The sequence below is a fragment of the Poecilia reticulata genome, linkage group LG16, assembly GCF_000633615.1.
Source record: "Poecilia reticulata strain Guanapo linkage group LG16, Guppy_female_1.0+MT, whole genome shotgun sequence".
In the NCBI taxonomy this organism is placed as follows: Eukaryota; Metazoa; Chordata; class Actinopteri; order Cyprinodontiformes; family Poeciliidae; genus Poecilia; species Poecilia reticulata.
The window spans coordinates 6,010,810-6,034,598 of NC_024346.1; the positions used below are offsets into that span (position 1 = coordinate 6,010,810).

Consider the following 23,789-nt stretch of genomic DNA (forward strand, 5'->3'; position numbering starts at 1 on the left):
GGGGTTCTGCACATTTATGCTGGGTGCAGTTTGAACTGAAGTAAATTATCTACACAGAGTGAAAAACAAATGTAAAGAGCGTTTAAATATAAGATTTCTTCTGCACTTTGATTTAAAAAACTATTCTGTATTCATCCGCTTTCGGTTATAAAAGCTGATCAACACAAACAACTTCTTTCATGTTACTTTGTTCACATAATTTTGATTTAAGGGATTTAGTAGTTTAAGGTTAGGTTAATGAAATAACATCTTGTTCTTTGTTTTTCCACAGCAGCTACGACTTGATATAAAAGACTGAAGCTAAACTAAAAAATTAACAGCTTTAAAATAAAACAAGAAAGCATCTTTACAATGTTTGTTTTTAACCTGCAGAAAGTTCACTGTATATTTTTAAGAAAAGAAAGAAAGAAACTGGCTTGTTAATATTGTGAAATGTAGAGCAGTAACTCTGTACTTTAGGGATTTTATTGACTGTTTAACAGACCAGTGGGTGCAAAGTGAGCAGTCTCCTACTGACCCAACAGGGGGCGCTGCAGCCCACGTTAATAAAGGGAAGTAACGTGAAACTTGAACTTCTCAGTGAAGAACATTTTTAAAAAACGATGGCAAAGTTCAATAAACAAAACAAAATCTAGACAAAGAAAAACAGTGAATGTTTAATGATTTCATAAATGAAATTTTACAAATGAAAAATGATCGTATGTACAAACAGTTTTCACACTGCGCTGGTTTGTAGCAGAAACTTAAAAAGAAAAGTAAAAACTAAATGTTGGCACATTACTGGCAGGCACATGTGAGTTTTTATAGGATGCATGTTGAGCTGCTTCAATCCAATAACTTATAATTCATATTATTATTTCTGATTCTCCAAAATGAACATCTTCAATTTCAGACCCACTTTTCCTTCTTCTAATACAACAATTTTCAAGTTTACTAAAATGTTTTTTTTTTGTTGTTCTTTAGTTATGTTTGCCACTTTGTCACAAACACAGTGTATCAAAAACAAGCAGCTCAGACTGATAAAAACATTAATTTTGTAGTTAAAACTGGAAACAGGAAATAAAAATAGAGGTTGTAAACTAATCTACCCCACTGTGCAACAAAGGCTACAAAATCATTTTATGGTTCATATGTTTAATCCTGATAAAAAGAACAAGAAAAAAACATTTCCAGCAACAAAAATTAATAATTTTAATCTGTATTTAGATAATTTCATTCATGAAGTCTAAGATAAAAGTATTTAATATTTAGCTTACTAGCATGGTGATAAATGTTTCATTACGCTGGAGCGCACTCAGCAAAGCCGACAACAAAATGAGCGCAAACGTTACTACGTCTTTTCACACGTACAGTGGATATAAAAAGTGTAAAACACCTTTATTAAACCGTCATGTTTTCACAATGGAAAAATAACAGAATCTCAAGAAATCATCTACATTTTCAGCATGTAAATGTAAATATCTGGTGTCAGCTGTGTGTGTGCCAGTCTGCCCTTCAGTAACCACGTTTAAAGATTAAAAAGAAGAAAAAGTTACTAAATGTTTAATCTACGGCCCTTTAATTATGATTCCCCATTATAGGATTTCTTTTCTTCAGGTTACACAAAATCTTTTCCACCACTTGGTTACTTTCTTCTTCGTTAAATGTCGGGCCAACGTTTAGCAACAGTGCAGCACATCTGTAAAATACTTCAACTTGTGGATGCAGGCACGAATATTTCTGTTGTATTCCTTTTAAATTCCCCCATGAGTCACTTCAACTTCAGGATGGCGGCCATTTCTCAAGATGGCCGCCGCTTTTGAGGCTTTAAAACCAGTTATTGCCATAAAATGTGATCCATTTTCACCACTTAGTTGAACTTCATCACATTGTATGTTTTTGACTTCGGTCATACTAAATTTAAAGTGATGATATGAAGCAAAATCAGACATAAAAACTGAAACTGAGAACTAGCTGTTAGCGATGAAGATGTGACAGAAACGATTGTCTTAATGGTTTTGTTTTTGCGGTTTAGCATTAGCTTGCACTTATATTTGAAATGTAGCAGTAAAGCATTAGCAGAGCAAAATATTTTGATGTGTTTAGTGGTTTAGCATTAGCTTGTGCTAATTTTCAATGTATTTAAAAATTCACACATGCTATTTTTAAATGGCAGTTTTCAATAACATTTGTGTAGTTAAACTCTTTAGTGAATTCGTGGTTAGAGAACTTAACGTTTTGGTTAGCCGTTCTCACCACTGGCAATAACTACTGACAATTTTGGTCCAAACTTGTCAATTACAACCATTTTGAAAAATGTCCACCAGAAAGAAGTACACAAGAGCAAGAAAAGATATGTATAATTTCTATGGTTAAAATGTGTTGGCTATAATTTGACACCAAACACAATAATTTAATTGGTGATTTTAGTTAAAAATGTATTTTTAATCTTGAAAAATGGCCACCATGTTGAATTTTTCAGTGGCTAATTTTATTTTATTTTTTCCAATGTAGCTACTCCTGCTGCACTATAAGGTGAAAGAATGTTATTTTAAAATGTGCACAGATCCTATAATATGGTCTCTCCAGGAATTTAAAATAATTTTAATGTCAGCTGGACTTTATGAGAACTTCAGAGAAAACGGTGTACCGTTTGGAGGCAATTAGAAACCATTCAAATATAGTCAGGCAGTGACATTAGAGACATTTCTCCAAGACTGTTGATAAAACAGAATAATTTGTTTGGAGGCAGACATTAACAGAAATCTCCCGTTTTCCAAATGTCTGGATTTGGAAAACTTCTCAAAGCCTCTCAGAAGAAAGTATGAAACAAAATCAAACATTAACTTCTGTGTCATAATTCTAAAAATGTCTCACACAGAAACAACACTGCACATCACCAAAGAACACCAGACCCACAGTGAAACATGGTGGTAGTTATTTTTACCCATCTATGGAACTTCAGCTTTTCGTTAAACTGAGCGAAGGTACGAATGGTTCCAACATTAATCAGCTTAAACCCAATAAACCTCAGGCATCTGTTGAAACAGCTGAAGATGAAGAGGATACATCCAACCAAATAATGTCTTCTGAAGAGGAATATCAATGTTTTGGGATGGCCTAGTCAAAGCCCATAGCTAAATCTGACAGGAAAAAACTGTGTCGTCCCCAGCTGTGGTCCAACTGAATGTGGAAATTAAAATAAAATGTGATTCACTTGATTGTTAGTTAGAGAATGTGAACACAGAGACGAGAAGTTACTGCAACTTTTGGCTCTAAAGTTTTAAAATGATTTATCTTTACTGCAAAAATACAAAATGTTACCACATATTTTTGGTCTAGTTGCTTGTGCAAATATCTAAGTGCACTTGAAATAAGACAAAACTAACTTGAAAGTAACTTTTTCTGCAAGAATGTTTTTTAATATTAATAATTAATATTGAAAGACATTTTTCCCGTCTTATAAATGAAATAATCTAGTATTTTTCTCATCAGTATTAAGGAATTATTGACTTAAAAAGCTCCTATATTTTGCTGAGAAGTTGCTCATAAGTAAGTTTTGCCTGATTTCAAGTGTATTAATAGTTGCACCAGAAACATGACAAAAATATTTAAGATTTTGTGTTTTTGCAGGATTTTTGTTTCATCACAAAAACATAGCAGTTAAACAATCCATGTTTGGATGACATAAATGTCCTCTTTCCTCTGTCAAGTCTTCTACATTAATCTGGGAACAAGTTAAATGTTTAACCTGTTTTTTTTCCCTTTTTTGTTTCCCTCTGCTTCAGAAACTAAAAAGCTTTAACAAATCCTTTCCATGTGTGCCCTCTCTTTCTACACGAATACTGACGGCGTTATTCAATGAGGTAAAAATTAATAAGTCATCATGCAAATATAAATACAGTGAGACCCAGATATGGTAAACAAAAGCTGAGAGTGGTTCTCAGAGGTTATGAGGTGCCTGCCACAACGTTGCAGGAAAACAAAAAGAGAGACTACAACGTTACTGCATCGTTCTACTTTTTCCTTCCATCGAAGCAGAATCTCATCTCACAGCAACTACCATGTTGTTAATGTGAAAGCTGAATCTCATTTGTCATGTCTGCAGATCTAACTCTGAAATGTTCCCGGACGTTTTACGGAGGTAAGAGACTAGTGACCTTCTGGACTGCATCTGCACTTTTACATCGTTAGTAATCTCTCTCTGGGGAGGAAGAAAAGGTTCTGTGGTGTCTTCAGACTGCGAGGCCGGAGCAGTGTGTGTGCTGAGAGTGAGAGGAGAGGCTGTGTGAGTGCTGGCTGGTCTCCAGGTTCTGCAGATCCTCCATCATCTCCTCGATCAAAGGAGGCATGGAGCCGGGGATCTCCATCTTCAGTGTCACAACGCGCTCCGCTCCTGCAGGAACACGCACAACGCGTTTCAAAAGACCTCAAAGTTACGGTATTTTTCGGACTATGAGCTGTTACTTTGTTCCCCACGCTTTGAATCATGAGGCGTACAGCCCGATGCGGCTTTTATGTGGATTTTTCTTCAACCACCAGGGGGCTCTTTAGTAGGAAATGAATCATTGGAAGTCAAAATTGGAAATCAAAGAAGTGCTAGCAGCCGACACGACTGAGAAATGTTTTCAAACTCGTACCCCCTCATCATGGAAACCACACAAAGAAGTTCACATGATGCAGCTTTTAAGTCAATGCTATCGATCTGGCAGAACAGGAGGGAAATGGAGCCGCTGTAGTAAGCTCGGCGTCAACGAATCCATGGTTCGGCGTTGGAGACGCAGGGCTGCGTGAAAAACCGAGAGAGGTTGGAGATATCAGCGGCTTATAGCCCGGTGTGGCTTATATACGTACGTTTCCAGTTTTTAAAAAATAACTTTGAAGATGAGACTTATAGTGAGGTGCGCTCTGTAGTCCGGAAAATACAGTAAGCTAAAATACGGTAGGCTAAAAAAAAAAAAAGAACAAACATCAACATCAGCGTATCCGTGCGTCCTTAAGCTGCCTTGTAATGAGGCATGTAAAATTAAGGCCTTCACCTATCTTAAATGTATTTTTAAAAATGTAAGTTGGCCTTAAATATGTTAATCACAGTTTCATCTCGTATTGTACGTAGTTTTTATTTATTGTTATTTCTCTCTTGACTTTTCTGTCAGGCAAAAGTTTGAGTTGCACTGGCAGTTGAGGCTGCCGGTAGCTAGCTAACTAGCTAACAACAGCTAACGTTCTGCATTCAAAACGAGTTGTCAGGATTTTCACCAAGAGGTTGTCAGCACCGCAGAGCTGCAATTCAGCCTCACGCAGAGGGTAGCGTACCCAAAAACTTTACTCAAGTAAGAGTAGCACTATTTCAACAAATCTAAAAGTCAAAAAGTATTTGGTAAAAAGGAAACTCAAATATTGAGTAGCTGATCAAATTACCAGTCATTTAATATCTAAAAAATTACATAATCAGATGGACCAAAATATAAAGTTAAGTGAGTACTTTAATTTTAAAGACCAAAATTATTCTTAGAATTAACATTATTACAAAATAACAAAATCAGGCCAAAGAAAATATTTCCAAATCAGTTTCTTTCAATAAAAATAAAAAAACAAAAATTGATGAAACTAACAAAAACTGCAAGTGTGTGTTTGTGTCTGGAGGATTTTTATTTTGTTTTTCATTCAGTTGGTAGAAAAGCCAGAAATTGAACTCAAGTAAGAGTAGAAATACTTCATGATGAAATTATTAAAATAAAAGTAAAAAGTACAGTGTAGTAAAAACACTCCTAAAAATTAATTTTTTCAAAAAAGTTACTCAAGTAAACGTAATTAAGTAAATGTAGTTACTACCCAACTCTGCTCTTATTGCAGTTCACCTCTTTGACAGTAGGTGTCCCTATTGGAATAAAAATAGGGATGAATTGTAGTTGTACATATATGAGACTTTTGGACAAACTTTCTAGTTATGCATCTTCTTTTCTGTTGAGGAAAACAAGTACAAGTAACGATACTTCATAATAAAATCACTCAAGTAAAAATAAAAAGTGCAGTGTAGTAAAGATACTCCAAAAGAATTTTTTATTTTTTTTTGTAAAGTTACTCAAGTAAATGTAACGGATTATGTACCAAAATTAGTTATAGAAAACTAGGGGAAAGTTCCTGATTGAATTAAACATTTTGGTCGTTCTCACCTTTAGCGCTGATGCTGCGCAGGTCGGTGATCTTCATCAGAGCTTTGGGGAACATCAGGGGCATGCTGGGTCGGCGCCGCCGCGAGTAGATCTTCAGCGCCTCCAGCAGCGGCTCCTGCAGCACCTCCACCTTCGACGGCTCCTCAAGGTCCTGGCGATCTGTTCGCCACAGAGACGCGGTTACCTCAGGCGGCGGCGAAGCGTAACTCACGTGAGACGGGCCGGTACCTCCGGAGACGAGGCAGATGGCGCTGAGCAGCCCGCTCTCCGTCTCGTCCATCTCCAGAGGAAGCAGCTGACCGGCAAACGTGAAGACCTGGTCGGTGAGCGGCCCAAAGCCGGCGTTGTGGATCTGATTGCGGGTCAGAGTCAGGCCGTCGGAGAACGTCATGGTGTCCTGGTCCGGAGTGTAGCGAGTGCAAATCCTGAGGATCTGAGACAAGAAGAGAGAAAATATCACTGCTCACACAAAGTTAGAAATATTTATTTTAAATACATTTTCTCCTCATTCTCTTATTCTCTCCTTCCCTCTTTCATTTCCATCCTTCCCCCTTACTTTTTTCTACTTCCTTCTTTCTTTTTCTCCTCCTTTTTTTCTTCCTTCCTCTTTTCCCCCTCTTCCTTTTCCTTCCTCTTCTTTCCCTTTATTTCTTCTTTCCTTTCTCCTTTTTTCCCTCGTCTCCTTCTTTCCTTCCTTTTCTTTTTCTTTCATTTCCTTTTTCTCATTTTTCCTTCCTTGTCTCCTTCATTCCTTCTTTTGCTTTTTTCCTCCCTTGTTTTTTTCCTTCCTTCTTGCATTTCTTGGTCCCTTCCTTCCTTCCCATCCTTATCTCCTTTTCTCCTTTTTTCCCTCCTTGTCTGCTTCCTTCCTCCATTCCTTTTCTCCCTCCTTTATTCTTTTCTTCCGTTCCTCCTTTTCTGATATAAAACTAAATATAATTATTCACTCTAAGCCGAAACACAAGTGAAAACTAAAAATTATGACATATATCCTCTATTATTCATATTTACATGTCATAAATATAAGTTTTATTCAGAGAATCAGAAATCATGAGCAGCTGTTATGTGTGTTTGTACAATATGTCATATTGACCAGTTACTGGTATTTTTGGTCATTTTGGTCCATTTTCAAACGTAGATAATGACGGTTAAACATGGAGGTGAATAAATGCTCAGTGTGAATCAGATCTGGTTACCAGGATGTCAAGGCAGGCGGCTTTCAGCAGAGTGATCTGGTCGGCGATGGTCAGGCCTGTGAAGCCTGGGACTCTCTTGGCAAACTCCACCACCTTGATGATGCACTTGGTGGCAAGCTCGCTGAACTTGTCCCACAGCCCGAGGTCCAACTGGATCCGGTGGTCTGAACTGGAATTCTGGGTGGAAGAGGAAACGCAAACGATGTTTACAGCCTTCAACGGATACAGGAGGAGTTTAAAATGATTAAAGTAAAAAATAAATTCTGTGTATAATTATTACTGGGATTTTAAAAAACAGATGATATACACCTCCTGCATCATCATTTTAAGTAAAAAGTTGATTTGGTTTATGAATGAATGCTTTATAACTTTTTTCTTATTTATTTAGATTTTCTTTCTAACACAGCCAGATGTTCTTGTAATCTTTAACAAATGCTGATCAATAGTACGCCTGAGTCACTGAAGGATTGTATTTTGCTTGTTTTTCACTGAACTTTAAAAACATAGGTAGAAAAGCTCTTAGATTAAAGAATATATTTACATAATTTAATGTACATTTAACATTTTAAGACAAGAAACAAATAATTTTCCTGTATTTATTTTTATACGTTATTGAGAAATGACTTTTGATTTATTAATCAGTCATTGTCAAACATTAAACTACATATTTTTCTTACTTTTTTCCAGAGAATAAATATTTATTACAGTATGTCTACTCTGCTATTGACAGCAAAGAGTGAAAATAATTCTAACAGAGTAAATTATTTTTATTTCATTACATAAGCTACATTATTACACTAATACTTCAGATTGAGATATTTAGAAATACACAAAAAGTGAAAGAATAAAACATTTATTAATTATACTGGGAACACTGGTCACAGGCAGGGCTTCAGTCTGCTGGTCACACTGGGAGAACTCAATGACTTCTGAGACGTCCTGGTTCACAGGCTAAAGCCAAGRATAAAAGAGAAATTATCCAAAAGTRAAATAGAAAATACATATATATTTCCTTCACATTCAGAAAAAGACATTTTCAGCATGTTGGGTTCTGACTCGTAGCATCTTTATAGCTAAATACCGACATGGTGAAGCTGAGCTGCAAACAGACTGAACAGCAGCTCCAGTTCTGATCCTGACTGATCTTTCCTCACTAAATCCTGTGGTTTTTAATTAACTTCTCCTCTAACAGCTGTTTCTCCTCAGCTCTCTCATTAGAAAACAGTATGAAAACGTTAGCTGCTACGCTAACAATCAGCGGTTATTTCGGGCCAATTTAGGTACATAGGAAATATTTTTCGGTTGTTTAGAAGCGAATTTCTGGCTACAAAGTCAAGTAATTCTGATCTTTCATCCTTACCTCTGAAAGGTAATGCCAGTGAATCCAGTTTGTTTCGTAAAACGGTTGAAACACACAGCACAGGATTTAAGGAGCTCCGATCGCTCTGCTGCCACATAGAAGATGGCGGACGCTGTTACGTACGACTCAGCGCTCCATGAGGCGTTTGCGTATTGATGTCTATGAGTGGCAGACATAGACATCATATAATCAGCTCTTTCTAATGAGAGAGAGCTGATGAAAAGCCGCTGTTAGAGGAGAAGTTAATTAAAAACCAAAGTATTTAGTGAGGAAAGATCAGTCAGGATCAGAACTGTTCAGTCTGTTTCCAGCTCAGCTTCACCATGTCGGTATTTAGCTATAAAGATGCTACGAGTCAGAACCCAACATGCTGAAAATGTCTTTTTCTGAATGTGAAGGAAATATATATGTATTTTCTATTTTACTTTTGGATAATTTCTCTTTTATTCTTGGCTTTAGCCTGTGAACCAGGACGTCTCAGAAGTCATTGAGTTCTCCCAGGGTGACCAGCAGACTGAAGCCTGTGACCAGTGTTCCCAATATAATAAATGTTTTATTCTTTAAGTTTTTGTGTATTTTTAAATATCTCAATCTGAAGTATTAGTGTATTAATACAGCTTATGTAATGAAATAAAAATAATTTACTCTGTTGGAATAATTTTCACTCTTTGCTGTCAATAGCAGAGTTGATGTATACTGTAATATGTTTTTTTCTGGAAAAAAGTAAGAAAAATATGTAGTTTAATGTTTGACAATGACTGATTTATAAATCAAGTCATTTCTCAATGTATAAGAAAATTATTTGTTTCTTGTCTTGAAACGTTAAATGTACATTAAATTATGGAATTATGTAAATATGTTCTTTAATTAAACACTGTAAAAGTGTGTCTGTTCATCAACGTTAATATAAAAATGATCAGAATCATTTCTATCAAATAAAAACATTGTGCTCTTTATTCAGAAATGCCCCAAAACAATTAAATAATCACATCAAAAGTTAGAAACTCTCTTTAGTCATTTCTTTGATTGCCAAAGATATTAATGTGTCAATGACAGGAATTAATTTAAAATACTTTGTAGATCGGCACTTTCTGAAGTTCGGTCCTTTTACCTGTATTAGCTTACTGGCACATGTTCCACATTCAATATGGCGGACGCTGTGACGTATCGCAGCAACGGGCCGACCCGCTCTATGAGGCGTCTACGTATTTATGTCTATGGTGGCAGTTATGTAGGATATAACAGTTTGTTAACGACCGCTGATCAACGCTTTGATATGTAAATTTCGGCGCTAATTTAACTAGTTATCTTTGTAGTTTGTTTATTTTATGTTTTTAATTTCTGCTCTATTATAAGCTAGCATTACCTTCGTTACAGTGTTTGATGCTAATTGGCTAGACTTCTGCTATTTTTCAGTTGAAGATGAGTTCAACTTATAAAGTCAAACACCTAAAGAAACAAAAACATTTTTATGTATTTTGTTTTCTCGTCCACATGAAAACGGCTTAATATTGCCAAAAATGATCATTTATAAATTTAAGAAAACTCCACTGGCTGTCTGTGTTTGCGTGTGTAAACGGGGCATTACAGTCAATTTATCCACATATTATTATAACTTATAAATCAAGTACACTTTCTAATTCATATCTGTTTTGCTACCAGGCAAAACAGAAAATAGAGAAACTGTCAGAAAATAGTCAATCCATATTGTAAGCTAATGTGAACAGAGGTGAGCAAGATACACAGTAAGATGTCTCACTACAAGCAGAATTTTTTTGTCTATAAAAAAGCTGACCTTGTTAAAATAAAAATAAATAAATATTCTCACACATGAAAGGAATTCCAGTGAGATTCCAGACCAGGAAGTATCATTTCTAAAAGATTCCCAGGCATTCAGTAGTATAATAATGTTCCCTTGACAGAACAACAAACCACAAGCATGTGGAGCATCATTATGTTCCTGGATATACCAGAATAACTTATGTAACAGTGATGACTGTACTGTGACCTGTCAGGCTTTCCTGACACTCATGGGTGTGAGTGTGACTGAGCTAATCACACAAAAGTAGTTTACAGTGGATGAAAAGGCAAATTTGTTCCTGCTTGTATTAATTCATATCCTGCTAAGAGATATATATATAAAAAAAGACACGTTCAAAATCAACCCCAGCTCTAAAGACAACTTCAACTTTTTCCTGTGGTTTTATACACAGAAATAAGTGTATAAAACAAGTGGAGATTCTATGTAATCTCCACTTGAATGATTTGACGCACACTGTTGACACTATTAGTCACACAGTCCACAAATATGACGTACAAATATGACGCAGACAAAGGCAGTAGTGTAAAGAAAGCAAAAGGTCACGTTTAAATTTACTACAAGCACACCGGGCAGAACCTGTTCCATCCAAAAAGACACTTTTGCCCCTGCTGCTGATAAATTAAATTATTTTCTACATATGTACAAATAGTTTTACTATGAAAGCTAACAATGGTAAATTAAACTTTATTTCCATTTTCAGATTTTGGAACAGAATCCTCTATTACAAAAGAAAAAAAATCTATAATCTGGTGAGCCTTTTCTATAAAGAATAAAGAATATGTCCTTAAAATTAAGGATAGGTTTAAAAAAAAAAAAAAGCAGACAGAAAACTATAATTAAAAATAAGTAAATTATTAAAGCACTGTACATTTTTACAGTGCTTTAATAATTTACTTACTTATTCTGTCTGGTTTAAGCAGCTTCATAAACTAATTTAATAAGTAATGTGGATCATTATCTTTTACTTTTAAAGTGACTGAGCAGGAAGCATTTTTTTGAGTGTTTTATTCCCATCCCATTTCCTATTTTTAGCGTCGATCCCTCCCAGTGACTCACTGAACCACAGTTATGTAACAGAACGGTGTTTTTGTGAAGGACACACCAGAACAACGTGAATCCCTGTAATTAGTGAGTCATTATTACAGAAACATGTTCTCTTCCTGGAAGAGGTGGGTGCTCCTGATTTGATGCATGAAACGTCTCGTATTTGATTTCATTAAATATAAAAATCACTGTTTGTTGAAACTTATTTAAAGATGCTTGATTGCCTTTATTTTCTTCTACTGTTTAGTGGTTGATTAAGAGTGGAAAGATGTGCTTGTATATTCACCTACAAGACGGTTTTAGCTACTTTTAAATAGCGTATTAGAATGTAAAGTTATTAAAACACAACATAATGTTGGTTGGGAATCGTGTCGAGGCAAATATGTGGATAAATTGACTGTAATGCCCCGTTTACACATGCAAACACAGACAGCCAGTGGAGTTTTCTTAAATTTATAAATGATCATTTTTGGCAATATTAAGCCGGTTTCATGTGGACGAGAAAACAAAATACATAAAAATGTATTTGTTTCTTTAGGTGTTTGACTATTTGCGGATGAGGCCTGACAAAAAAAAAAAAAATCAAACAGAAAATCATTTTGGAGATGCTGCTGTTAAAGGTGGCTTTTACAACTGAATCAAAGGGTGTACTTACTTTTTAAGACAGATTTAAAATAAATTTTATTTTGTTGTGGTAATTATTACTCAACTGATTTTGTAGTTGTACGTAATGCAATTCTAACCATTTATATTTAATATAATTATAACTAAAACAATACTTTAATTACATAGTTGTTGAACACAACTCTACGCATGTTTGCAGAATTTAAAGACTAATTAACTAACGAGACGCTTCCTTCGCTGCAAAAACACAAACATTTTACCAAGTATTTCTGGTTTAGTTTCTTAGTGCGCTTGAAATAATACAAAATCTTTTTACAGATTTAATTTTTCAGCAACACATAGGAGCTTGTTTCAAGTAAATAATTCCTTAATTTTGATTTTAAAAAGTAATGGTTGCACTTGCAGATTATTTAACTTATAAAAAGACTTTTTCCATCAACATTATGGAAATATTAACCTAAAATAAGCTCCTATATCTCACTGAAAAGTTACCTGTGATTTAGTTTAGTCTTTATTCTAGTGCACCAAGATATTTGCACAAGAAACTCGACCAAAAATACTTGGTGAAATGTTACAATTTTTCATTGTTGGAGTCGGAAACAACTGAAATCCGTCCAGTTCACTGATCTGACGGCTTGATCTGGAGACGTGACGTGAATCAGCAGTTTCACGACAGAAAAAGGAATGGGTCCGATGAGCTCAGCGGGAGGCTAATGACCAGCCAATCAGGGCCGTCAGAGGAACAGGCGCCATTGTCTGGACAACGCAGGTTTAATTTGTGAGACCTTTGTTCTGCTGAGAGACGATCGAATCCCTTCCCCCACCGTCATCATTAGACGTCCAGACCTCATCAGAATTACGCCGTCCACAGACACAGAATGGGTGGAAATGAAACATTTTCCTTCTTGCAGCTGCGTTGTGCTGCGTTTCCTCGCTGTGATTCGGACAGATAGTGACAGGAGCAGGCATTTGTTCGGCCACTCTTCCGCTGAGCTCTGACCTTTCAGAAACGAGAGGCTCTCTGAATAACGACCAGATTTGCAGAGCTTTAAATGCCGATTATCTTAAATCCCTCCCTGCAGCGGATAGCAGCAGACGTCCCGACGTCCAACCACAATAATCCCGAACAGGAAAAGCTCTGCATGCTCAAAGGTCAACGGCTCACAGCCCTCAGTGTTTTCTGTGGATATTTTATATGCTTAATGCCGTCCTGTTGTTTACATTTTTACCTCAGTCTTGTTTTTTTTGTACAAATAAATACTGGTTCTCTATATAATTATACACTGTAAAACATTTGAGTTGAGTCTACTACCTTCCAATCTTTAAGTCAATAAATTATGAACAGTTTGGGACACAAGACTCACAATGGAGTCATAATGGATAAAAACAGCTGGACATGGAGGAACTGATTTGATTTCTCTGTTTGTGTAATTCTGTCTATCCAAACAGAATTATTATTATTATTATTATGTTTTTTTTATTCAGGCGTTCTGTTGGACTCACTGTGGTGTATTTCCCCAGCTGGCAGAGGGAGGGGAAGGTCTCTCGATGCGCCCTGCAGATCTTCTCCACGATCAGGCCGAGCTCGGCCGTCAGCTCGTACGTCTCCATGACGGTCATCTTCACCGCTTCCTTCTTACCTTTCCGCCTGTTTCTGTCATTTCTCACCGCTGGGAAGGAGGGATGAAGTCAATGAAAAAATGTTAACAGAACACAGCATTCAGGGTTGTTCAAAGTGTGGCTCGGGGGCCATTTGCGGTACCTGAACTGATTTTGTGAGGCCTCTGACAAAATCTATTATGGTTCCTTGAACCTGTTAAGACAGGTCTAAGTGTTAAACAATCATATTCATTAGATTTTTTTCTCAAAATCATTCTTAGTTAGGTTTCTGCTTGGTCAGCTGAGCTCCTTCAGAACAATGAGATGTTTAAGGACGTCTTGTCACTTTAAATCCAAATAATCTGCTACTGGTCACGCCCCCCACTCAACGCTTACACTTGCATGTGAAAATTGCTGCAAACAGAATTGCAATTATACAATCGCACATCTTTGAAAAGCATTAGTAGAGCCTCCTGCACAACCCACAAGAATGAAACAAATGGTTTCTGTAAGATAAGTCAACAACTTCAGTCATTATGCAGCAATAAAACTAGCTGACCAAACGTGCTGGACCTCAGCGTGGGTTGCTAGGCAACGGGCTGGGTTTGGCTGTGGTTGCTAGGTAACAGTGCTGTGCCTCTTGACTGCATCTTAACTTTTGAAAGGGCAAACAACAGAACCATTCTGTCATCCTGTTTAAAGAGTTCACTCAGAGCCTCACCTGCTAGAAATAAAACCTTAGAACAAGATGATCCAGAGAAACTCCTATTAGTTTATTTAGATAAACTCCTATTAGTTCAGAAATTACTTTTGTTGTTTTGTTTTTCTTCAGTTTTTTGTTTTGTTTTGTTTGTAATTCCTGTAATTCATGTAAAGCACCTTGAAATGCCTTGTTGGTGAAAATGTGATATAAATAAAATTACCTTACACACAAACTAACAAAGGAAACTTTATTTAAATTGATCCTTTCAGCCAGAGGCAAGGCAAAGAAACAAAATACAACAAGAAAAAAAACAGATTAAAATTAGATTCAATTTAGAAAGTTTTAAAAAGAAGCATAAGTAAATAAATAAATCTTTTTTATTTGTAAATGAAAACTATTTTGTTACTTGTATAAATAACTTATTTATTTAATAATACATTTATTTTTAAAACATTTCTATTAAACAATAGAAATGTTTTTTAAAAACTAGTCCTTCAGCTTTGTCTCAACTCTCGTCTGCATCAGTGAAAGCAGCTTGCAGGTCTCTGCGTTTCGCCTGCAGGTAAATATCCAGGTTAGACTTTCATAATCGCTTTGGTGTCGACACGTTTTGGGTCGTCCCACTGACTCGGCTCAGGCAGCTACGCACATGTCAGGGAAGCTCAGGATTACGCAACAGCTCGGCCTCTACCTTCCTCCCTCCCTCCAACCGCCGGCTGCTCCTCCTTCTCTTCCTCCTCCCCCTCCTCCCTCTGGATGCCCTACATCCAGCAGTCATTTGGTAAACAGACAGCGATCGTATTACACACTTACTGAGCGGCCTGGGAGCAGTTACATGGCGTACAACTGTCTCATACATGTGATGTGCTTATGTAATGTGTTTGCGTCTGAATGTGGGTGAGCAACAATGAGAAAATGAAGCTGGGTGGATCCTGCAGCCTCCTCATGCCATGTAACACATTCTCAGTTATCTAGGTCACTGCGTCACACAGCTCCACGTTTCGGTTGTCCACTGTGCAGCGGATGTTTTTGTATTTAATCTAAACATTTCTGACGTTTTTCTAGCAAATATTTGACTTTTCAAACCCGGAAATTTTATTGTTTTCTTCTAGAATATTTCTGAGAACAATCTCGTAATTTTAGTTTTTGTAGCAAATATTAGGACTTTTCAAACTCCAAAATTTTTAGATTAATTTTAGAAATTTTCTACACAAAAAAATAAACAAAATTAAAAAAATTTTCTGGCAAATATTTAACTTTGCAAAGCCAGAAATTGTGTTGTTTTTCTAGAAAATTTCTGAAACTAATCTAAAATGTTCAGTTTGTTCTAGCTAATATTCAACTTTTCAAACTATGAAATTTCTTCTTTTTTTTTTTTAAAGAAGATTACGGAAAATATTTGACTTTTCAGACTCTGAAATTTTGAGATTAATTTCAGAAATTTTCTAGGAATAAAATCACCAAAATTTCTGAGTTTTTTCTTGCAAACATTTGACTTTTCAAATTGAAATTTCATTGTTGTTTTTTCTAGAAAATTTCTGAGATTAATCTCAAAGTTTCTGCGTTTATTCTTGCAAATATTCTAAATTGTTCAAGGTAGCATAAGAGGTCACCTTGAGCATTGTAGATGATAACAGATTGATTATTTGTCTTCAAAGTCAAATGAAATCCTTGGTTAAACAAGAATAATGATGAATCTAAATCTACCAGGGTGCTAATATTTTTGTCCTCTACAAAGGAAGTCGTGTTCAGTTCTGAATGGTGTCTGTAGCACTTTATGTCAGGCTGCATTCAGCTCTAATAACCTCAGCCAATAGAGAACAGGAGAGCCTGCATGCAGCCTGAAAGGCGAAACTCAGGGCAAAAGCTCCTCTGGCGTCTTCCTGTCCTGAATGCGGCGCGGTAAAAGGGCCACTCAGCTGAATGTTTGATCATTTTTACCCAGGCAGAGTGTTTCAGACAGAGGAGACGTTCAGCTTTCTGCTCAGTGAACTGTTCAGGTTATATAAGCCTGCGACAGTTGGAGCGGCTGTGGGACGGGAGCTGAAAAGACGAACTGCTCTGGCTGGATGCGCCGAAGCTTCAGAACGTGAATGAGCTCTGAGTGGTTTTAAAAAAAGGAAAAGATCCTTTGAAAACTGATGCTTGTTGATCTTTATAATGGGTGTTTGCTCAGTAAGTGGAGACAACTTTCTGTTACTTAACGTTTAAATTTAAATATGTTTAGCGTTTATGATGGAAGATTAGGACCACTGCATATGGAAAAGAAGGAATAAATTTATGAAAACACTGGAAATGCTTCCTTTGGCTTTTCTTTTGTATTTATTTTTTCATGTTTATAATTTAAACTACTGTTTCATGTCATAGCTTGAAATACCTACATATGGTGTCAATATACTGTTGTGTTAAAAATCAAAAATAAATCAAAATTAAAATTTCTGCCAGAAAACTAAAATTTTCTAGAAAAACAAAGGAAATTTCTAACCTCCAAAAGCTGAAGATTTGCTAGAAAAGACTCAGAAATTGTGAAATTATTCTCATAAATTTTCTAGTAGAAAATGTCTTTATTGTTGTGTTACAAATTAGAAATAAATCATATTTAAAAATTTTGACAAAAAACATACATTTTCTAGAAAAATCAAGGAAATTTTGGATCTCCAAAAATTTTAAATTTGCAGGATGTAAAAATTTTGAGATTAATCTCTTAAATTTTCTAGAAAAAAAATTTAAGAGATTTTTCTAGCAAATATTTGAGTTTTCAAATTCAGAAATGTTATTGTTTTAATATCAGAAATTTTGTAGAAAAAACAGCAAAATTTCTGAGTTTGTGAAGTCAAATACTTGCTGGAAAAATCTCTGAAATATTTAGATTAATCTCTGAAATTCTCTAAAAAACAATGGAAAGTTCTGAGTTTCAGAAGTCCTAACACCCTAAAAATTATTTTGAGATTAATCTAAAAATTGCAGAGCTTTTTCTAGCTGCTTTCTGCCTGCATCACCTTGAATCATTGATTGATTGGCTGCAGTTTGGATGTTAAAAACATATTTAGTTTAATCCAATAAAGTATTTTTTATCAGCCTTAAGTGTACCTGGAATGAGAGGAATATATTATAATGTAATTTATTCTTCAAATCATGACTTTAACACCTGAATTGCAGGTTATTTTCCCCAGTGAGTCTCTTATGGGGCTTTCTGCTGAATCAGAGTAAAACCTACACTTACACTCTTTGGACATTCCCACGGCGAAGCACTTCTGCAGGCGGCAGTACTGACAGCGGTTCCTGGTGATCTTGTTGATAATGCAGTTTCTGTCACGGTGGCAGGTGTACACCATGTTTTTCTGCACGCTGCGGCGGAAGAAACCCTGCAGAGACACACAACAGATTATCTCAGTCAAAGGAAATACCTGTTGTTGTCTTGTGGAAACTTCAGATGCTTAAAGGTTTAATTTACAGTGGAACAAAAACTCCACACACCTTATGGCCTATTAAACATGTTTATTACCTTTTTTGCACAAAATCAACCTTATATAATGAGACTTTAGTCTGTTTATCCTCATATTTTGAGATCTTTTCAGAATGAGCTGTTTTAGGGGCTCTTGTCACTTTAAATCCAAATAAGTTGCTGTTAGCTCCTGAACATGCATCTTTGAAAAGCAGAAGTGGAGCCTCCTGCACAACCAACAAGAACGCAGCAAGTGGTTTCTGAATGATAAGTCAACACAAAACATTTGTCTTTTCCAGTAGCCATTGTACAGCGCATACAGCAGTAAAACCAGCTGACCAGACATGCTGGAGATCATCGTGGGTTGCCAGGTGACGGGTCGCATTCCGCTGGAGTTGCTAGGTAACAGCCCAGCTCTTCTGTAGCTCAACATTCGGGAGGTTTTTGAAACTTCCCGTTTTCTAGACATCAAAAATCCTTAATTTACTGCCAAAAAACAGCTGGGTGTTGTTTTAAGTGCTTGATATGTTTTTAGAAGCAGCTTAGATCCAAATGGAAGAAAAAAATGTGCAAAATGTGAATTTTCCATAAAAATGAGGCCAAAGCCTCTCGGCTTCAGCTTCAGTGTGACCTGTAACTTGTGCAGCTGAACTGAAATCTTTTGGGGTTGAAATTGACCCAATTAGCCAACTTTTGGAAAAACGCTCCAGATCTGTCTGGACATTAGTGCCTCCTGTCCACAGATCATCCTGCAGATTTTCAACCAGATGTGGGTCTGGGCTTTGACTAGACCACATCTAAATGATACTCTTGTTAAATTGAAGCTTTTGAATGAATGAATGAATGAATGAATGAATGAAGTGTTACCTTGCAGCCCTCGCAGGCGCTGACTCCATAGTGGTAGCCTGATGATTTATCCTGACAGACGAAGCAGGGCTTGTAGGTGCGCGGCGGAGGAGGAGGGGAGGGCGGACTGGCAAACAGGTCGTCCAAACTGGAGCTGGAGCTGGAGCTCTGGCTTTCCACTGCTGTGAAACACACAGAGTAACACCATAAAAACACTGCTGAAGAGACCGGGATCCTCAGCAGAACAAACCTTATACACACAGCATGTTTCCACAAAAACACAGAATGATTCACACAGGAGGAAAAACAAAGATAAGCTAAGAATCTTTCAGCAGGGAGACAAAACTCGAGGTCAAAGTTCACCAGGATCTGTAGGATTTACTTTAGAAAGATTTCTGGTAGGATGTGCGCAGCGGTATGACATAGAAAAACAACTAACGGTTATTTTAGTAATCGATTAATCAATTATTTTGACAATTAATCGGAGATTTGTTTTACGGAATCAGAACCACCTGAAGCTAAAACGACGTCACTTCAGGAGTTATGGGTTAAACAGAAAATGTTTTTTTTTTTTATCTTAAATGTAAAATGTATATATTTTTTGTACAGATTTGACTTGTTCTCTCAGCAAATTGCATTTTCTTTAGTTCACTGTTAATTAATCACGATTAATCGATTCGTCCTGATTAAACACATAGCGACTTTTTGTTTTTAGGGGTCATTTTCAGACATTATGTTTTACATCCATGCTGGTAACTTTCCTGCTGTACAGATACAGCAAGAAAGTTTTTTTATTATTATTAATTGTAAATATTTTGTATACTTTGTGTATTTTTTTATTAACCAGCTCAGCTGCACTTTTCTCTGGAAAAGAGAAAAATATCAATTACTGGGTATTTATGTTGAATTTTTGCCTTTGCTGTAAAATATTTTTATCATTTATCCTGTAACATTGTGTGAGATTATTTGCACAGACGTTTCCCACTGTGGGACAATAAATTTAAAGGCTATTTCTATTCTTCTGTTTGGAGCTCTAATGATTAATCGTGATTAATAGATTATTTAAATAATCATCAATTAATTTACTAATATTGTTAACTGGTAGACTCCAGTTCATGGGGTGTACTTATTTTCAGACACACTGCTTCCGTCTTTTCTCTAAACAAAATAAAGACACATTCCAGTTTGTTTACTTATCATGGCAGGAGGATTATAATCTGCCCTAATCTCATCAGTCTTTGTCTCTGCTCGGGAAGCAGCGACAGAGGAAGACATTCCTGCCCCCTCTAAGCCTCACAAGCAGCTTGGACTCGTTAAATGTGGAGCTATTTGTCTGGCATACAAAGCAAGATAAAACTACAAAGTGGGACTTTGAAAAACCTAGCAGAGTGAGAACTCTGTCTCCATAAATGATTCACTTACAACATCACAAAGCAGCAGCTGTGTGTCATTTTATTTCTTCTGAAAAAACAAACAAACAGCATAACTGCAGATACACTGTAAAAACATAAACTCTTACCAAGTATTTCTGGTTTACTTTTTAGTGAAAATATCTTTATAAGCTTGAAATAAGAAAAAACAAAATTTTCAGCAGCATACATAATCTTGTGTTGATTAAATAATCCCTTAATATTGATGTAAAAGGAGTAGTTCTGGCGGTGGCTTATTTTACTTAAACAAGGCATTTTTCTGATGTTATTAGTGAAATAATCTACCAATATTCATCAATATTAAGGAATTATTGACTTAAAATCAGCTTCTGTCTTGCTGGAAAGTTACTCGTAGGTTAATTTTTGTCTGAGATGTTTACATGAGAATCTTGACAAAAATACTAAAGATGTATTTTTTTTTGCAGTGTAGGACAATGAGTCATGAGCTTAAAAACTAAAAATAGGAAAAAAAAAAAAAACTTTACATGATTGCCAAGTTTGCTTTTAATTTGGACTGAATCCCAGCTGACCAAATACTGTGAAGGTGAATGATTCTGAGGTCAAGCTGAACATTAACCACTGCAAAAACACAAAATCTTACCAAGTATTTTGGTTTATGTTTTAGTGCAAATATCTTAATACAAATGAAATAAGATAAAACTAACCTGCAGGTAAGTTAGTAGCAAGTAAATTATTATTTAATGAAAAAGTACCAGTTCCACTGGCAGATTATTTCACTTATAACCTGGGGAAAATGTATAATCTGCCAGTGGAACTTGGACTTTTTCATGAATATTAAATTATTTACTTTAAAAGATCCACTATTGCTTACATAAAAGTTACTTATAAGTAAATTTTGTCTTATTTAATTTGTACTAGATATTTGCACTAAAAGTAGACCAAATATACTCTGACCTTGCGTTTTTGCAGTGATTAATGTTCATCTTGACACCAGAATCATTCACCTTCTGGTCAGTCCAGCTGGGATTCAGTCCAGATCAAATGCAAACATGGCAATAATGTCAACTTTTCTTCCCATTTTTAGTTTTTCAGTTCATGACTCTTTGACCTACACTGCAAAAAAACAAAATTTGACCAAGTATTTTTGTGCAGTTTCTAGTGAACATGTGTCAAACTCGAGGCCCGGGGGCCAAATCTGGCTCGCCGCAGCTTTTTATGTGGCCCTCGAGACTCCAGATTATATCAACAAATCCTCAAAATTCACACAAAATCAACAGATCAACAAATTTTTTTCTGATTTCACGGCAGGTTTTCTCAAAATTGGTCAAAAACAACCGACAGCTGCCTCAGGTTTACTTGATTTTAAGTTACAGTCTGTGATTGAGACGGCGAGAAATAAAAAGTCACATTTAACATCATACATTAGTGCAAACAGTCCTTACAGATATTTCTAAATTAGCATCACAAAATATGTGATTTTGATTACAAAAAGCCACAAAAACAATCACAAAATCCTGGAGGGACAGCATTTATTATTATTTTAGCAGTTTAATGGGTTTTATTGATACAACTGGCCCTTTAAAAGCATTCAGATTTCTGATACGACCCAAAATGAAAACGAGTTAAACCCTCCTGATCCAGTCCAAATATCTAACAAGTAACATGAAACTCTCCAGGAAGATGGGAGCTTGTTTTAAGCCAGTAATTTCTTAGTATAGATAAAAATTTACTAGTTTGACTGGCAGATTATTTCAATTATAACATTGCATTTTTCCCATGTTTTAAGTGAAACTAGCACTTTTTAAAACAAAATCTATATTAATCAATTATTTAGTTAAAACAAGGTCCTTGTAAAGTTACTTGTGAATTAATTTTGTCTTATTTTAAGTGAACTAACATAATTGCAATGGAAACTTGCTCAAAGATGCTTGGTAGGTTTTGTGTTTTTGCAGTGCAGCCGTCTTCACTCGCATCGTTTCGATCAAAACTCTCATCCCTCCTGGTTTTTCTCCTCCAGCGGGGCTCGTTTGGGTTGACCTCTCCCCTACCTTTCTGATCACCTTCTCTGCTGCGCTCCTCAACAGAAAACTAAGAAAAGCTCTTCTGAAAAGGGAGACAAAATGAGAAGAATTGCTCATCTCCGTCCCCTTGAACCCGCGGCCTCTGACTGAACCTGCAGTCGGCGGGTCAGATGAGGAAACCCCCATCGGGCCGACGGTTTCCCCAACGCAGAACAATACCGGAGCACGCCACGCTGACTGATGAGGAGGAGGATGAAGGCAGCGTGGGAGGGATTTAACCAGGGAGAGAGGTAAACAATCACCCCCGCTTGGATTAGGTTCTGCTGCGTGAACTTTGGTAAATAATCTCTGGGATTTTGTTCAAAGGCAAAACAGAAACTGCAAAAACACAAAATCCTGCCAAGTGATTTTGGTCGAGTTTTTAGTGCAAATATGTCAGCATGCTTGAAGTAACAGAAAGATACAGGAGATAATTTTAAGTTTTAAGTACATCCTTCCTTAATATTGATGAAAAAATTCTAGTTCCATTGGCAGATTATTTTATTTATGACAAAACATTTTTCCCATGTTGAAAGTGAAATAATCTGCAGTGGAACCAGAACTTTGATTTAAAACGAGCTGCTATGTGTTGCTGAAAAGTTACTTGTAATTTAGTTTTGCCTTATTTGAAGTGAACTGAAGTACTTGCACTAGAAATAAACAAAGACTGGTAAGAGTTTAAGTTTTTTGCAGTGTATTTACAGAGCTACATATATACAATATGCTGAGAAAAATGTTTGTTTTTTTAACCTTATTAAACATAAAGTCTTACTTTATGATCAGTCTCACTGATTATTGTCTTTTATAGAGATTCATCTTAACTTTACTCAATTTAAGAGTCACTTTATTAATGAATTTGTAGCAAGGTTACCCCCAGTGTATTATAAGCCTGGCAGGCCACCAGGTTTTATTTGTGCCCCCACCAGGCTTAGTTTTTCTTATTTATTTTAGTTTTTTTATGTTTGCATTTTTCCAGACCTTATAGTCGATATTCAAGCATTAATCCTCCAATAACACGTAATTATCAAGTGAACGACTGCAGGAAATCCCGCGTAGAGATGTAATAATATGTAGCAACTAACTTGACATCAGAATCATTCAGTTTATAGTTTTTAGACCTGCCTAATAAATAAATTATGTTAAATTATGCTAAATTTAATTTCAGTAATATTGCAATTAAAAAACACAATTTGGCATTTAAAATGATAAAGTGGCAATCACAATTGATCTAAATTTTAAATATATCTAAAATTATGTAAAATATAAGAAGAGTAATTACTGTCATGTAGTAACTATAAAATAATCTTGTTCAGAATTGTACATGACTATATTTTCAAATTGGGAAATCTGAATTAAATATTTTAGTTTAAAAAAAAATATAAAAAACTTGTAAAATAGAGTGAAATGTAAAAATCATTGGAAATATAATAACTTTTTTTTTTTACAGATGTTTGAAGGTGCCTTAAAATAAATCAGGCTTTTCTAAAAGTTAATTTACGTGCCATTTAAAGCTCAGTAGAACTTTACTTCCTGATTTATGGAAC

The 23,789-nt window shown here is 35.8% G+C and overlaps 1 protein-coding gene across 3 annotated transcripts in view; it reads right to left on the reverse strand.

The window, feature by feature from the left end:
* Positions 1-3,439: 3,439 nt before the first annotated feature.
* LOC103477705 (retinoic acid receptor beta-like) overlaps positions 3,440-23,789 on the reverse strand; it is a 28,247-nt gene continuing 7,897 nt past the window's right edge. For all 3 annotated transcript variants that reach the window (XM_008430989.1, XM_008430988.1, XM_008430987.2), the window contains 7 exons: positions 18,816-18,976; positions 17,727-17,868; positions 13,705-13,871; positions 7,352-7,528; positions 6,384-6,588; positions 6,156-6,314; positions 3,440-4,375 (listed from right to left, as the gene is read on the reverse strand). In XM_008430989.1, the coding sequence (XP_008429211.1) occupies positions 4,215-4,375; positions 6,156-6,314; positions 6,384-6,588; positions 7,352-7,528; positions 13,705-13,871; positions 17,727-17,868; positions 18,816-18,976 (1,172 nt within the window). In that variant the 3' untranslated portion in view covers positions 3,440-4,214. The remainder of the gene's footprint in view (positions 4,376-6,155; positions 6,315-6,383; positions 6,589-7,351; positions 7,529-13,704; positions 13,872-17,726; positions 17,869-18,815; positions 18,977-23,789) is intronic.